The sequence below is a fragment of the Palaemon carinicauda genome, chromosome 28, assembly GCF_036898095.1.
Source record: "Palaemon carinicauda isolate YSFRI2023 chromosome 28, ASM3689809v2, whole genome shotgun sequence".
NCBI classification, from domain to species: Eukaryota; Metazoa; Arthropoda; class Malacostraca; order Decapoda; family Palaemonidae; genus Palaemon; species Palaemon carinicauda.
This window is the reverse complement of record NC_090752.1, coordinates 45,991,023-46,008,292: the sequence shown is the minus strand read 5'-3', so window position 1 is coordinate 46,008,292 and position 17,270 is coordinate 45,991,023. Positions and strand designations below refer to the sequence as shown.

Below are 17,270 nucleotides of genomic sequence, written 5' to 3'. Positions count from 1 at the left end.
TTGAACCTAGAAGATAGTGTTAGGAAGACACTTTATATCAAAAGATATTATCTTCCCTTAAATTCGTTAAGAATTTAGTGTTCAATATTGAAGGAGGTCATAGCAATGGGCTGGACAGGAAATACATGTAGGTGTCTTTCCTATTTTCTAGCTCACTCTATCCTAAGCTAAATAATATTCAAAATATGTATATTGAAATCTGAGAATTTCACCGAATACTTATATGCTTTTCTTTCTTTACAGGAGGAGCATCCCGAGTGCGGGAACCACTTTTGCAGGGTCCGCAGTAAGAACTTCTGCGGCCATGATATGTGCAGGGCCCATGCTCGCTGCGCAATCACCAAGGGGTCTCTCAAGTATTTGGGACCCAGAGGTATGTACCGTTTGTGATAAACTGGTAAAAGAGGCTTTTGATGATCAAAAGTCTACAGAGTCAAGGGATGCAGCAAGAGAGACGCTGCGAAAATGGGTCAGAGGCTTTCAGAACACCTCTGGCCCATACCTTCCTAATGAAAGGATGAGAGACTGTCTTTTCCCTAGGGCATCTCCGGATGCAATCATTCCCCAAGCTCAACCGAGATTCCCCTTGTTCAGATTCCGGTAGAATCTGATGTATCGGACGCCTTGAAGGGCATCCAATAGGAGGACAACATGTTGGTTGTCTCAGAGGAGACTGAGAATAATTTCCTAGTGGAAGAACTGGAACAGGAGGCTGACGTACCTCCTGAAGGTGAAACCGAGAAAGACGAAACGATTTCAGTGTCATCAGCTACGGTGGCCGAGCCGGTACCTTCGACTTCTTCTTCTGCCCCCCCCCCCCCCCCTCCCCTTTAGATTCGATCACTAACACGTTGCACAAGCTTTTGTCCATGGTACAGGACATGCAAAAGAAATCGTCCGAGAAAGAAGCTTCTCTTCGGATGGAAATGCATCAGCTAGTGACAACACGTTTAGCTCCGAAGAAGCTAAACATCAAGGATCTCCCCGCTTTCTCTGACGTCAATCCTTGGAGGTATGCAGAGCATATGCCGATGTCAGGGGGAAAGATCTTCCTCTCGGAGAAACTGGGCACTGTCCCAGTAGAGGATATAGAATTTTGGCCCAGCAAAGGGGCCTATCTGGATTGCTATGTCCGTCTGAGGACGGAACCTACGTCTAGAGAGGAGACAGAGCCAAAAGAGGTCATTGTTCTTGACCTCTCTAAGGTCCAGGCCTTATTTACCAACAACTTGAAGGAGAGGGCCTTTACTAGCTCCAAGGTGCCGGCTCTCAGCAAAAAACACCCTTCTTTTATTGCTGACCCCTCTCGTGCCTTACCCTTTATGGACAAAGGGTTTAAGGCAGCCTTAAAGGCGGTTGAGGCAGGAAAACCTTGTCCTACACTTTTCCATCGGATGATGCAGACTGGAAGGATGTTCACAACACCTTCACAGTCGGGAAGCTGGAGGCAGACATTGCCGGACGACAGTTTGGCGAAGACCTCCCGAAGTTGTCAGACTTTCTCCTGCGCAGGGAGCAGGAGACAAAAGAACGTCTTGCTGCCTCCATGTCTCTGCAAACTGGGCTAGAGACAATGGCAAGCATTGCAGATACCCCAGATATGTACACGGTCTTCGCCAAGTCTCATTTGGCGACGGTCACCTAAGACCTGTACAATTTCATTAAAGCCCGAAGGGCTTGTAGAGAGTTCGTGTTCGCCTCGGCTGCGGTGAGGCACGAACCAAGGAAGCTGATAGCCTCCATCATCTGGGGAAAAGACCTCTTCCCAAGCAAAGTGGTCAAAGAGGTCATGGACAAAGCCACAACGGAGAATAGGAATCTCCTCTCCAAGTGGGGTTTGTCCTCTAAAAGAAAGTCTTCCGCTGATGAGGGTCCCCAGCCGAAGAATAAGTCAAAACGACCAAGAGTGCCCTCTCGTCCAAAACAGCAACAACAGCTTCCCATGGCCACGGTGCTCCAGACGGTGGCACAACCAACCACCACCTTCCACCTGGTGCCCCAAACGGTGGCAACCCAGTCGCCCGTGTTCACCCCAGTCTTTGAAAGGCAATCAACGACCTTTAGGCTGAAGTCTCAAGGTTCCTTTCGAGGATCCTCTAGACGCCCCTTCAGAGGTAGGGGCAACAAAGGTGGACATGGCCAAGGAGGTAAATCCTCCAACCAGCACTCAAAGTGAGATGCTACTGGTAGGAGGGAGACTTCTCCTTTCCTGGGATCATTGGACCTTCGATCCCTGGGCTCACAGCCTAATCAAGAATGGACTAGGGTGGAGTTGGAACATAATTCCACCAAACTTCCCTCAATTCTTCCAACACTCAACCCCCATATTGGAAGAATATGTTCAGGAACTCTTGAACAAGAGAGTTATAAGGAAGGCAAAGTCCATCAAATTCCAAGGAAGGCTATTTTGTGTTCCGAAGAAGGATTCGGAAAAGCTCAGAGTCATTCTGGACTTATCACCACTCAACAAGTTCATAGTGAACTACAAGTTCAGAATGCTGATGCTTCAACACATAAGAACCCTTTTGCCCAAACGGGCATACACAGTCTCCATAGACATGACGGATGCATACTGGCACGTCCCAATCAACCGTTTAGTTTCCCCCTACCTAGGGTTCAAACTACAGAAAAGAAAGTACGTTTTCAGAGCATGCCCTTTGGTCACACTGCCTTTCCATTCCATCAAAGAAGAGGAGAGAGATAGTGGGATCTGTCAAGAGACTCCTTCAATCCGCCACGATATCAAGAAGGCAACAGGAGTGTGTGTTGGGGTCCAGTTTGCCTCAGTGACAGATCCAGTATTGAGAGCACAATTAAAAGATGCATCAGGACTTTGGAGAAAATACGCATCAAACGCTCGAAGAGATCTAAAGAGACCGATACCAAATCATCTGCGATCCCTACTCAAGCCATGGGCGGAGGCCAAGAACCTAAAGAAGAAGGTACCCTTGCAACCGCCTCCACCGTCAGTCACCGTTCACACGGATGCCTCAAAAGAAGGGTGGGGAGGTCACTCTCATCATCGGAAAGTCCAAGGAACCTGGTCTTCCCTCTTCAGAACCTTCCACATCAACTTTCTGGAAGCCATGGCAGTTTTTCTCTCACTGAAGAAACTGAAACTTCGCTGCTCAATCCACATCCGACTGGTTCTAGACAGCGAGGTTGTAATGAGATGCCTAAATCGACAGGGCTCGAGATCGCCTCAAATAAATCAAGTAATACTGGCCATCCTCCGACAGCGGAGAAGAAGAGATGGCACTTGTCAGCAGTCCACCTTCAAGGGTTCCGCAATGTGACGGCGGACGCTCTATCCAGGGTCAACCCGATAGTCAGAATGGTCCCTAGACGCAAGATCATTCTCTTTCATCTTACGCAAAGTCCCAGGACTGCAGATAGACCTCTTCACAACGAGCGACTACAAGAAGCTACCCCGGTATGTAGCCCCGTACGAGGATCCTCTACCGGAAGCGACGGATGCTATGTCCATAGATTGGAACAGATGGTCCAAGATCTACCTGTTACCTCCAACCAACCTTCTGCTGAAAGTCCTCGACAAACTGAGATCCTTTCAAGGGACAGCAGCGATAGTGGCCCACAAGTGGCCCAACAGCGTTTGGTTCCCTCGGTAACGGAACTACGCCTGAAGCTGATCCCGTTGCCGGATCCAGTTCTGACTCAACAAGTGCAGAAATTGACTGTCTTAGCTTCATTACAGAAAACCCGGAACCTTCATCTCATGATTTTCTCGCCTTAGCATTCAAGAAAAGGTTTGGAATTTCTAGGGACAGTATTAACTTCTTAGAAGAATACAAGTCAAAGTCAACAAGAAGACAATATGAGTCTTCCTGGAAGAAATGGGTTGCCTTTGTCAAGGCGAAGAAACCTAAGGAGATTTCTACGGATTTCTGTTTGTCCTTCTTCATCCATCTCCATGAACAAGGTTCAGCAGCCAATATGATTAATACTCGTAAATCTGCCCTAGCCAGACCAGTGCTTTACGCCTTCCAGGTAGACTTCTCTAACGAAATCTTCAACAAGATTCCTAAAGCCTGCGCTAAACTTCGGCCCGCAGCCCCTCTAAAGCCCATTTCATGGTCTTTGGATAAGGATCTTCACTTAGCATCAACTCTGAACAATGAAGATTGCTCGCTGAAAGACTTGACTCAAAAGGTGATATTCTTATTTGCACTAGCCTCAGGAGCCAGAGTTAGTGAAATAGTGGCCCTCTTAAGGGATGATGGCCACATTATGTTCACAGACAATGGAGAACTGAACCTCTTTCCGGACCCGACATTTCTCGCCAAGAACGAGCTGCCCACTAAGAGGTGGGGTCCCTGGAGAATCTGCCCTCTGAAGGAAGAAGCATCCCTCTGCCCAGTGGAATGCCTAAAGGTTTATCTTCGTTAAACTTCAGACTTAAGGGAGGTCAGCTTTTCAGGGGAGAAACATCAGGTTCAACGTTATCCTTGAAACAGATAAGGGCGAAAATCACATATTTTATTTGCAGAGCGGATCCAGACAGTACACCCGCAGGTCATGATCCGAGGAAAGTTGCCTCGTCTCTGAATTTCTTTCAGACCATGTCGTTTGAAAGCCTTCGTGCTTATACTGGATGGAAGTCATCCCGACTATTTTTCAAACACTATGCGAAGCAATTACAGGAAATAAAATATTATGTGGTGGTGGCAGGTAGTGTACTAGAACCTGCCGCTTGATTTCTGCGAAGAACAGTGCACTATTTGGGACTTTTAGTGAAGAGTGTACATGATAGACTCTTAAGGTATATCATGTTGAGTGATGTGTCTAGTGATGACACTATAGACTGTTCTAACTACACAGGTGACATTAAGCATAATAGACTAACACAAGTGCCATGCAAACTTATATGCTTAGTGTTCCTTGTAACAACAGAATACATAGTGAAATATTCATATTTCCCATAGAGTGGCTTGTGTTTCCCTTTCAGGTGGAACTTATTTCTGTTATTACTAATTATGCCTTTATGCAGAATTATTCAGCGTAAAATGTAATTGATTACAACCATGATTTCTATTTTTATTGTAATAAACAATAGCAGGAATCTTTGGGTCTCTTTTCGCCCCAAGTATTCTAAATTATGAATAAAAATTCAGAGCGTCTTTTGATCCTATCAATATTTAAGAAAACATTGGGAACTAAGGTTAGTACTGATCCAAGCAATCAGGTAAGGACTGATTGTACTAAACTGTTCATCTTACTGAATTAAGGTTTCCAACATGTATATAAACCTGTCTGTCTCTTTTACAACCAGACTCGGGAGGTATCAGTAACCTACACAGATCAATGCCATCTAAGTACAAACTATGCTTTATGTATATGACGACACTAATATACAAACTGTTTGCTAGATTGTTCTTTGAACTCACAATCCTCGGTTTTTTTCCTAGAGCCTACCCAGACTCTTCCCTGTAGGGGGCAGGAAGCACTGACATATTCCATGATCAGTTGAATGACTTATAACGGTAACATCAAGTGTCTCTAGGTCCAGAAGACCAAAGGAAAATTTATCTCGAGATGAACGGCACTATTGAAAATCCACAGATACATTAATGCTCTGGTAAACTTCCATCAGGACGACATGGCCTGAGCCCAAAAAACGGATTTTGAGCGAAGCGAAAAATCTATTTTTGGGTGAGGTAGCCATGTCGTCCTGATGGACCCGCCCAATTTTTGACAAAAGGATAATGAATCCCTCCCTATGGTACTATATCTGTAACACCTACAAAGCTACAAAGAATGGTTAGGTGGTGCCGCGCGGTGGCGGATTGGCGCACTATTTACAGTACGGTAATAGGAGCGTTGCCTTTTTAACGACTCTCCTATAATTCTTGCCACTTTTCCCCTCGAAGCGAAAGCGCTATTATTAGGGGTGTAGATAGCTATGCGACGTGTCAAGAATACGTCCTCTGATATTACGCGATATCCCTTTTAAAATTTTTAAGGGATATTCGCTCCAGGAGTTAGAATTCTGGATACCTTTGGTAAATTCTCTGGGATATATCACTGTAGTCAAATATACCTAGGAAGCTACTAACGAAGGAACTTCCATGAGGACGACATGGCTACCTCACCCAAAAATAGATTTATACAGTATATATAAATAAATGTATTAGAAATGAAGTGATTTACTGAAACTAAATATCCCTTCATTAATCTCAAGGGCTATTTAAAATTTGTTTGTCTGAATAAAGAGGTTAATCAATTGCTAGGAAAAATTAGCAACTAGTGATGAGAGTGGCTTTTCTTAGGATCTAACCTTTAAGGTGTACAGTATTTGGCTCAAACCTTGCAAGAGAAAGTAAAAATTCAACCAACTACGTGGGAATTTTATTGCATAAGTTTCTTGTTGACAACTGACACTATAAAATCATCTATGGAGATAACCAGCAGGATATTTTTGCTTGATACCTCAAATTCAAGTTCTATTTCATTTCCACAGAAAGCCACATTATTGGTTCCCGCAGCAGGTCTATTAAATGGAAAAAATTCAACAAACAGCTGTCTTACATAAATTTCACTGAATGTTTACTTACTGAGCTAAAAGTGCAAGAGTCATTTGCTTCAGATGAGAATCGTAGTTTCCATCATGCAGTGAACAAAGTCTTTCACCTACAGCAATCATCATGTCCCACTGACCATCTGATATAGGAGAATCATTCAAATCGTCCAGAGAACTCCGCGAATTGATTGTAGAGTAAAGAGCACTTACTACCAGCTGTGTAATTACCTAGAAAGTTGATAAGAGCTTAATATGCTTGGAATGACAATTTAAAGTACACAGTAAATACTAACTACAGTACAACTACTTACAAATATCAGTGGGAAATTTAGATATAAAACCAAATTGGCAATCATAAATTCAAAACAATTTTCCAAACTAAAGGGTTGAAAAAAAAATGGTATCTGACTAAACATTTTCATCAAAATGGCTATACTGTAACTTTTTCACTTTAGGTACAACATAACAAGAAACTAATTGTAAATAGAAGATGAAGTACAGAACAGACCAGTACCAGGTATAATAATGTTTTGTCCATCCACCTTGTGTTGATCAAAAACTGTTAGGAATGGGATTTGGTTGCAAATCAACAGGTTACATATTACAGAGTATTAATTTTTCTAATTTTCTGATTATATGACATATTCCCATTAAAAAAAGAATAATTTCTTAATAACAATTCAATGATTAAGCTTTTGAATAATTTTTAGTACCAGGAAAAGAATAAATTTCCTTTTCAGTGACCGACTTTCATGAGAGAAGTTTTTAACAAAGAAAATTTAAATGATATCCTTATAGAAAGAACCCTTGGTGTGTAATACCGTGGATAAAGAGTGGGTGCTGTGATTGGAAAACTACTGGATGAAGTTTATAATATTAAGGAAAAGTAACTTGCATGTCCTCCTGTAGGCTTAATGGTAGGTGGAAGAGAAGAATTTATAGTGTGAGCTGCATATAATACTGCTTGTGGCATGGTGTATGCTACAGCCTCTATGCCAGTCAGCAGCTGCAGTGTCCAGGCAGCTAAATGATGTTCCAGCCGAACGGATTGCTGGCTAGGGTGGGCAGGCTTGGCAGGTGGTAGCTGAGGAACTGCACGTATCACCTGTAAAGATAGTACTTTAAGTGCTGTGTAACTTACTGGTATTTATTTTTAGAAAATCCAAAGAAATTCCTTCTGAACAGTTTATAATATGTTATTTTTATTAATAAAATAAATTTTTGAATATACTTACCCGATAATCATGTAGCTGTCAACTCCGTTGCCCGACAGAATTCTATGGAGGGATACGCCAGCTATCACAATACTAGAAGGGGGTGTACTTACCAGCGCCACCTGTGGCCAGGTACTCAATCATTTGTTGTTTACACCTCCTCAATTATTCCTCGGTCCACTGGTTCTCTCTGGGGAGGAAAGGGAGGGTCGATTAAATCATGATTATCGGGTAAGTATATTCAAAAATTTATTTTATTAATAAAAATAACATTTTTCAATATTAAACTTACCCGATAATCATGTAGCTGATTCACACCCAGGGAGGTGGGTGAAAACCAGTGTACATGATTAAAGGATAGCTAAGTATCCCCAAATTTCATATAACAGTTATCTCAAATAACAATGAAATAATAAGTACCTGGTAAGGAAGTCGAATAGAACCGTTACTCTGCCTTTTATTTAAAGTTCGTCTTCCTTACTGAGCGCAGCGTTCCTCTTGGAGGCTGAATCAACCCAAAGGTGCCAAAGTACAAGGGGTTGCAACCCTACTAAAGGACCTCTACCAAACCTTTAACCCAGGCGCTTCTCAAGAATGAATAGACCACCCGCCAAATCCAAGGATGCGGAAGGCTTCTTAGCCTACCGTAACAACCATAAAAACAACAATAAAAGTATTCAAGAGAAAGGTTAAAAAGGTTATGGGATTATGGGAATGTAGTGGCTGAGCCCTCACCTACTACTGCACTCGCTGCTACGAATGGTCCCAGGGTGTAGCAGTTCTCGTAAAGAGACTGGACATCTTTCAGATAAAATGATGCAAACACTGACTTGCTCCTCCAATAGGTTGCATCCATAATGCTCTGCAGAGAACGGTTTTTATTAAAGGCCAACGAAGTAGCAACAGCTCTTACTTCGTGGGTCCTTACCTTCAGCAACGCAAGGTCTTCCTCCTTTAAGTGAGAATGTGCTTCTCTGATCAGAAGCCTTATATAGTACGAAAGCCCATTCTTGGACATGGGTCTCGAGGGTTTCTTGATGGCACACCATAAGGCTTCTGACTGTCCTCGAATAGGTTTAGACCTCTTCAGATAATATTTGAGAGCTCTGACAGGGCAAAGAACTCTCTCTAGTTCGTTACCTACCATGTTGGAGAGGCTAGGTATTTCGAACGATCTAGGCCAAGGACGTGAAGGAAGTTCGTTCTTTGCTAGGAATCCAAGCTGAAAAGAACATGTAGCTGATTCGGTTGTGAAACCAATGTTCTTGCTGAAGGCATGAACCTCACTGACTCTCTTAGCTGTTGCAAGGCAAACGAGAAAAGCAGTCTTGAGGGTAAGATCCTTGAAGGAAGCTGACTGGAGAGGTTCGAACCTAGATGTCATAAGGAACCTTAAGACTACGTCCAGATTCCAGCCTGGAGTGGAAAGACGACGTTCTTTAGACGTCTCAAAAGACTTGAGAATGTCTTGAAGGTCCTTGTTGGAAGACAGGTCCAAACCCCTGTGGCGGAGGACTGAGGCCAACATGCTCCTATACCCTTTAATAGTAGAAGTTGAAAGGGATCTCTCATTCCTAAGATGAATAAGGAAGTCAGCTATTTGGATCACAGAGGTATTGGTAGAGGATATTGAATTGGCTCTACACCAGCTTCGGAAGACCTCCCACTTAGACTGGTAGACTCTACGAGTGGAAATTCTTCTAGCTCTGGCAATCGCACTGGCTGCCTCCTTCGAAAAGCCTCTAGCTCTAGCGAATCTTTCGACAGTCTGAAGGCAGTCAGTCGAAGAGCGTGGAGGTTTGGGTGCAACCTGTCTACGTGTGGTTGACGTAGAAGGTCCACTCTTAGAGGTAGAGTCCTGGGGAAGTCGACTAGCCATTGACGTACCTCTGTGTACCATTCTCTTGCAGGCCAAAGGGGAGCAACCAGCGTCAGCCGTGTCCCTTCGTGCGAGACGAATTTCTGCAGAACTTTGTTTATAATCTTGAACGGAGGGAATGCGTACAGGTCGAGATGGGACCAGTTCAGAAGGAAAGCATCTACATGAACCGCTGCAGGGTCTGGAACAGGGGAACAATAAAGCGGAAGTCTCTTGGTGATGGAGGTGGCAAACAGGTCTATGGTAGGTTGACCCCACAACGTCCAAAGTCTGTTGCACACACTCTTGTGGAGGGTCCATTCCGTGGGAATGACCTGATTCCTTCTGCTGAGGCGATCCGCTGAAACATTCATATCGCCCTGGATGAACCTCGTGACCAGAGTGAGGTTTAGACCTCTTGACCAAATGAGGAGGTCCCTTGCGATCTCGTAAAGGCTCCTCGAATGGGTCCCTCCTTGCTTGGAGATGTAAGCCAAGGCTGTGGTGTTGTCTGAATTCACCTCCACCACTTTGCCTAGCAGGAGGGACTTGAAGTTCAACAGGGCAAGATGGACTGCTAACAGTTCCTTGCAATTGATGTGGAGTAATCCTTGTTCCTTGTTCCACACTCCTCAGCATTCCCGTCCGTCCAAGGTCGCACCCCAGCCCGAGTCCGATGCATCCGAGAAGAGATGAAGATGGGGGGTCTGGATGGCCAATGATAGACCCTCCTTGAGAAGAAGATTGTGCTTCCACCACCGGAGAGTGGTCTTCATCTCTTGGTTGATAGGGATAGAGACTGCTTCTAGAGTCGAGCCCTTGTCCCAATGAGCTGCAAGATGGAATTGAAGAGGGCGGAGGTGGAGTCTCCCCAGCTCGACAAACAGGGCCAGAGATGAGAGGGTCCCTGTGAGACTCATCCACTGTCTCACTGAGCAATTGCTCCTCTTCAGCATGCTCATGATGCACTGTAGGGCTTGGTTTATCCTGGGGGCCGATGGAAAAGCCCGAAAATCCCGACTCTGAATCTCCATTCCCAGGTACACAATGGATTGGGAGGGAATGAGTTGAGATTTCTCTAAATTGACTAATAGACCTAGGTCTCTGATTAGATCTAAAGTCCAAGAGAGGTTCTCCAGACAACGACGACTCGTGGAGGCTCTCAACAGCCAGTCGTCTAGGTAGAGGGAGGCTCTGATGTTCAATAAGTGCAGGAATTTCGCTACATTCCTCATCAGATGAGTAAAGACCATAGGAGCTGTGCTTAGGCCAAAACACAGGGCTTGGAACTGATAGACAACCTTTCCGAAAACGAATCTCAGGAAAGGTTGGGAGTCTGGATGAATGGGAACGTGAAAGTATGCATCTTTCAAGTCCAACGAGACCATCCAGTCCTCCTGTCTGACCGCTGCTAAGACCGACTTGGTCGTCTCCATTGTGAACGTCTGCTTGGTGACATACTCGTTGAGAGAGCTGACGTCCAGCACCGGTCTCCAACCTCCTGTCTTTTTGGCCACAAGAAAGAGACGGTTGTAGAAGCCCGGGGATTGATGGTCCCGGACTATAACCACTGCCTTCTTCTGCACAAGTAGCGACACCTCCTGTTGCAATGCTAGCCTCTTGTCCTCTTCTTTGTAGTTGGGAGAGAGGTTGATGGGCGATGTGGTCAGAGGCGGTTTGAGGCAGAATGGAATCCTGTAACCGTACCTCAGCCAACTGACAGACTGTGCGTCTGCACCTCTCTTCTCCCAGGCTTGCCAGAAGATCTTGAGCCTGGCACCTACTGTTGTCTGGAGAATCTGAGAGTCAGTGCTTTCCCTTGGATGTCCTGGGTCCTTTCTTAGACTTGCCCCTGTGAGAGTCTGGACGGGAGCTTCCTCGGCTGGGGGCTCTACCACGAAAGGGCGGTATGAACCTAGTGGCCGGGGTATCAGCCACTGGAGAGCGATAAGTCTTGGGGACAGAGGTGGTAACCTTAGACTTACGAGCCGATGAAGCTACAAGATCGTGCGTGTCCTTCTGTATCAGGGCAGCCGACAAGTCCTTAACTAGCTCCTCGGGAAAGAGGAACTTTGAGAGTGGAGCAAAAAGGAGCTGTGACCGCTGGCACGGTGTAATGCTGGCTGAGAGGAAGGAACACAGTTGTTCTCTTTTCTTCAACACCCCTGATACAAATAACGACGCTAGCTCACCCGATCCATCCCTGATAGCCTTATCCATGCAGGACATAATTAACATGGCAGAGTCTTTGTCCGCAGGAGATGTTTTCTTGCTGAGGGCTCCCAGGCACCAGTCGAGAAAATTGAACATCTCGAAAGCTCTGAACAACCCTTTCAGAAGATGATCCAGGTCTGAGAAGGTCCAACAAACCTTCGAGCGTCTCATCGCAGTCCTCCTAGGCGAGTCCACCAGACTTGAGAAGTCAGCCTGGGCAGAGGCAGGAACTCCCAAGCCTGGTGCTTCCCCTGTGGCATACCAAACGCAACCTTTCGATGCGAGCTTCGTTGGAGGGAACATGAAGGAAGTCTTGCCCAGGTGTTGTTTAGACTGAAGCCAATCCCCTAAGATCCTTAAGGCCCTCTTGGAGGATCTAGCTAGGACAAGCTTAGTATAGCACGACTTAGCTTGTTGCACGCCTAGCGAAAACTCAGATGGAGGAGAGCGGGGAACAGCAGAGACGAAGTGGTCAGGGTAAAGCTCCCTGAGTAGAGCCAAGACCTTTCTAAAATCAACAGACAATGGAGAAGGCTTAGACTCCTCCACGTCTGATGAGGGATCAAGATGTGCCTCCTCATCATCCGACACTTCATCAGCAGAAGGTAGCGAAGCAAAAGGACCAGAATGCTGAACCGCAGAGTCAGAACGGGTAGGAACAACAGCAGAGGTTTCCTCAACTTGAGGGAAAACCTGAGGTTCAGACTGCATAGGTTGAACAACAGTCGGAGCAGAAGGCAGGTGCAAGGGTGAAGGAGGTTGACTCCTAGCAAGAGTTGCACCCAAGGAATGCACCAGTTGAGCGGAGGACGGAGGCGGAGTAGTCCGTTCCTGTTCCTGAGAGATGAGTGGAGCATGAGAAGGTTGAGGCTGCGCAGAACAAGGTAAAGTTCTAGCAAGCTGAGGCTCCTGAGGCGCAAGTGCATGGTGTAGATGAGCTTGCCTAGATGAGGGTTGAACTCGGTGCAGCGCTGGTGCAGCAGACAGACTCACGGAGGGGAGAGGTTGTTGTACCCCAACCGAGAGTTGCACCACTGGTGGAGCAGCAAGGGGAGGAGGAGGAAGAGTGTAACTCTCCTGATCCCCAAGCAAAGGTTGCCTTAAAGAAGGCTGAGGCTGAACAACACTGTGAACAGCAAACTCCGAAAGTGGTTCAACATCGTACGCCTGGCAGATGGTGCTGCGACCAGGCGGAGCAGGTGCAGGCTGGGCGAGCACAGGTGCAGCGAGAACAGGTGGAGGGAGTGCAGGCGGAGCAGGTGCAGGCTGGGAGAGCACAGGCGGAGCAGGTGCAGGCTGGGCGAGCACAGGTGCAGCGAGAACAGGTGGAGGGAGTGCAGGAGGTGCAACACTCTCAGCCCGACATTCACGCATTAAGTCCGAAAGCTGAACTTGCATGGACTGAAGCAGGGTCCACTTGGGGTCGGCAGAAGCGATAAAAGACTGAGGTAAAGTCACAGTCGGGGTCTGTATAGGCAGAACCTTACTCCTCTTGGGCGGAGTACTGTCGATCGATGACAGAGGCGAGTCGGAGCTGAGCCAATGACTGCAACCTGGCTGAGCACTCGCTGACTGAACTCTACGTTTCAGCGGTCTCGAGACCTGAGACCAACGTTTCTTCCCTGCATGAAGATCAGCGGACGAGAAGACGGGCTCAATCGTCTGCAGGTGGGAGTGACGGTCTAAGGAAGACACGCCCGCAACCACCGAGGATAATTCTGTGCGCCTAACAAGGCCTGTCGAACCCTTAAGCCCTTCGACATTGCTTCTCCCCTGGGCATGGGAGCTTGCAAGAGGTCCCGGACTGGGAGGACGACTGGCTCGCACAGAAAAATCCTCACGCACCACACTGGCACCACTAGCACTTGGCACTGCACAGACACTAGCACTCGTCACAGCACTGGCACTATTTCCACCCACTGCACTCTTGACCTTCAGTTCTTTAACCTCGGCCATCAGAGACTTATGGTCACTTACCACTGATTCTACTTTATCTCCTAAAGCCTGAATAGCACGCAAAACAGTTGACATATCAGGCGGAGGGCACACAGTAGGTTCGGGGGTAGCCACTACAGGGGTAGGAAAAGGTAGGGGATCATGAGGTGAGGAAAACATAGAAGAGTGAGAAGAACTTCTCCTAGCTCTAGTTCTCTCTAACTTGGATGAATATTTTAAAAGACGTACAAAATCCAATTCCGAAAGTCCGGCGCACTCCTCACACCGATTTTCTAATAGACAGGGCCTGTCCCTACAGTCAGAACAAGCGGTGTGAGGATCTACCGAGACCTTCGGAATACGCCTATTGCAAGACCTACATCGTCTATGGGAGGGAGCTTGCGAAACGTCAGACATCTTGTTTCAAAGAGTAAGTCAAAGGGTGATCCAAAAAACAAGCAAAAATTCATTAACCGTTAATCAGAGTTTATATAAAAGCTAACTAGCTAATATAAAAAGGATTCCAGTATGCGACAGCCGTTAATCTAAGAGAATACTTCACCAAATATCCATGAATAAACTCGAAGACCATGAGCGTATCCCAGAACGTCTAGCCGGAAGCACGACAGAGGAATAATTGAGGAGGTGTAAACAACAAATGATTGAGTACCTGGCCACAGGTGGCGCTGGTAAGTACACCCCCTTCTAGTATTGTGATAGCTGGCGTATCCCTCCATAGAATTCTGTCGGGCAACGGAGTTGACAGCTACATGATTATCGGGTAAGTTTAATATTGAAAATGTAATATTAATAATGTGTACATAGTAAAATGGTTACTATTTGTCTTTAGTATAATTACATAGTGTTTTGAAACCACAACTTTAATATCCTGAATACATTCATACTACATGTATGTTAACTCTAAAATGAGCTCCATTGAAGTACAGAATATTAGTAGAAGTAAGACACTGAAAATTATTCCTCATGCTACTTCCAAAAGGACATTGATGTATCTGTATAAACTGTAAAGAAAAAATATGAGGTAGATGAAATTGGAAATTTGGTTTGTAATAAATCTATGGAAATTAAGTAGAGTACTGGTATTATTAGTTTACATGTTAGTTTGTTAAATGATTTGCTAATTTAAAATGCAGAAAGCTGAGCATCCAATGTAGGGTCCACATCTAGACTGCAGGATGCTATGCTTGCAAAGGGCTCACACCTACATATACAATGAAGAATGATGTGCTTGCAGAAGAAGGTTCACATTTAAACTGCAGGATCCTGTCTATGCAGATGAGGGCCCACATATAGGCTACGAGATGCTGGGAGTGCAAATCAGGGTCCAGATGTAAACTGTATGATGCTATGATTGCAGAGGAGGCCCACATCTTCAATGCAAGATGCTCAGCAAGAGGGATGTCTACATCTAGGCTGCAGGATCCTATGCTTGCAGAAGGGGATCCATATCTAGCTGTCAGATGTTGCGATTGCAGAGGAGGGCCCCCCATCTAGACTACAGGATACAGTAATTGCAGAAAAAATCCCACATCTAGACTGGTAGTTCCTGAGATTGTAGAGGAGGGTTCACATCTAGACTGTAGGATGGCCTGTGTGCAGTTGAGGGTCCACCCACATCTAGACCACAGAATACTGATTACAGAAGCAAGCCCATATTTAGACTGATTTGCTTGCAGGGGAAGCCCAACACCAGGCTGCATGATGTGATTGCTGAGGGCTCAAATCTAGACTGCAAGATGTTGTGATGTCCAAGAAAGGCCCATATATAGACTGGAAGATGTAATTGAAGATGAGATCTTACATCTAGACTGTTGGATGGTATTATTGAATGCATGATGTTTTGCTTGCAGAAGGAGCTCCACATCTAGACTGAAAGATGCTATGCTTTACAGAGGCAGGTACACATCTAGGTGGCAGAAGATGATTGAAGAGGAGATACCACATCTAAATCAAGGATTTAAGAGATTGCAGAAGATAAACCCTATCTACATTGAAGTATGCTGTAATTGAAGAGTAGGGATTCAATCAAGACTTCCAGATGCTATACATGCAGAGGAAGGTCTATATCTAGGCTGTATGATGCTGAAATTGCAGAAGGAGCCACATCTAACCTGCATTACACTGGAATTATAGAAGGGCCACTTATAGCCTGCAGGATGCTGTGCTTGCAGAGGGGGCCCACATTTAGACTGCAGCATGTTGTGCTTACAGAGGGTTTACTTCTAGATTTCAAGATGCGGTGATTGTAGAGATGAGTCCACAAGGAGACTGTAAGATGGTCTGCTTGCAAAAGCAGGTCTAAATTGAGACTGGTGATTGCACAGCAGGGATCGCATCTACATTGCAGGATGCTGCGATTGCAGAAAAGGCTCAACATCTAGATTCCTGGATGGTATAACTGTAGGAAAGTCCCCCATCAAGATGCTCTGCTTGCAGATGGGGGTTTAAATATAGATTGCAATATGACGTGATTGCAGAGGAGGGCTCACATCTAGATGGCAGGATGCTGTGACTATAGAGAAGGACCGACCCACATCTAAACTACAAGATACTGTGCTTGCAGAGGCAGCTCTTCATTTTCTATGAAGGATGATGTGCCAGCAGAGAAGAGGTCACATCTAAATAGCATAATGTTGTGCTTGAAAAGGAGGCTATATCTAGGTTGCAAGAAGCTTTTCTTGTCTAAAAGAAACCACATTTAGACTGCAAAAGGCAGAGCCAAGGATACTATGTAATACAAGGAACAAAATATACTATTAAAAAGGAAAAATAAGACCAGAAACAGAATGTTTCTTATGCAGTAGATTGTAAATATAAATGTTAAGCTGCATGAAGAGAATATTTTTAACATTCAGCTGTATGAAGATAGATTTCTAACAAACTTTTTGTCAAGTACAATATCTTGTCTTATAAAACTCCAGATGTAGAGATCAGTAATTATTTTATTTATTGATTATGCAATGCAGTGAGCTTTAGATAACCAAACCTCATCTCTTTCACTTTGTCCTTGAAGTAATGATTCATAAAGAGGAATTACTTTTTATACAACAAATATATTGTGTAAACTATGTAAATTATACACAAAAACTTAATTCTGCGCAACTGAATAAATGCAAACCTCTATTTCCTAAAAATTAGTTCAATTTGCACTACAGTACAGGTATTATAAACAGAACTAAGAAAGTTGAGAGACCAAGTATTGAAATAAAAATCAATAGAGCATTTAGAAAAAGAATGTCTATAGTTTCATTAAAACAACTGATTCAGTGAACTTTGTTTCTCATAGAACAAAGTTAGGTAAAGGTCTTTATGCTTGTGTCCAAATGATGACAGTTGAGTAGTCAGAGCCTGGTAATTGCAGCAAGTGTGATTGCTGTACGAGTAATGTGAAAAGGGACAGTCGTATGAGCAAAAACAATTTTTTTTTATGTATTGTTATTGCTCTATGCTAGAGAAAAAAAAAGAGGAAAAATTTGGTGCAAAGAGTGTT

General features: G+C 44.9%; 1 protein-coding gene across 1 annotated transcript in view; it reads right to left on the bottom strand.

Annotated features, from left to right (window-relative positions):
• LOC137621556 (uncharacterized protein KIAA0825 homolog) overlaps nucleotides 1-17,270 on the bottom strand; it is a 155,591-nt gene that overhangs the window by 33,341 nt on the left and 104,980 nt on the right. The window contains exons 9-10 of the mRNA XM_068351948.1: nucleotides 7,434-7,643; nucleotides 6,573-6,766 (exon numbers count right to left, since the gene is read on the bottom strand). Of these exons, the coding sequence (XP_068208049.1) occupies nucleotides 6,573-6,766; nucleotides 7,434-7,643 (404 nt within the window). The remainder of the gene's footprint in view (nucleotides 1-6,572; nucleotides 6,767-7,433; nucleotides 7,644-17,270) is intronic.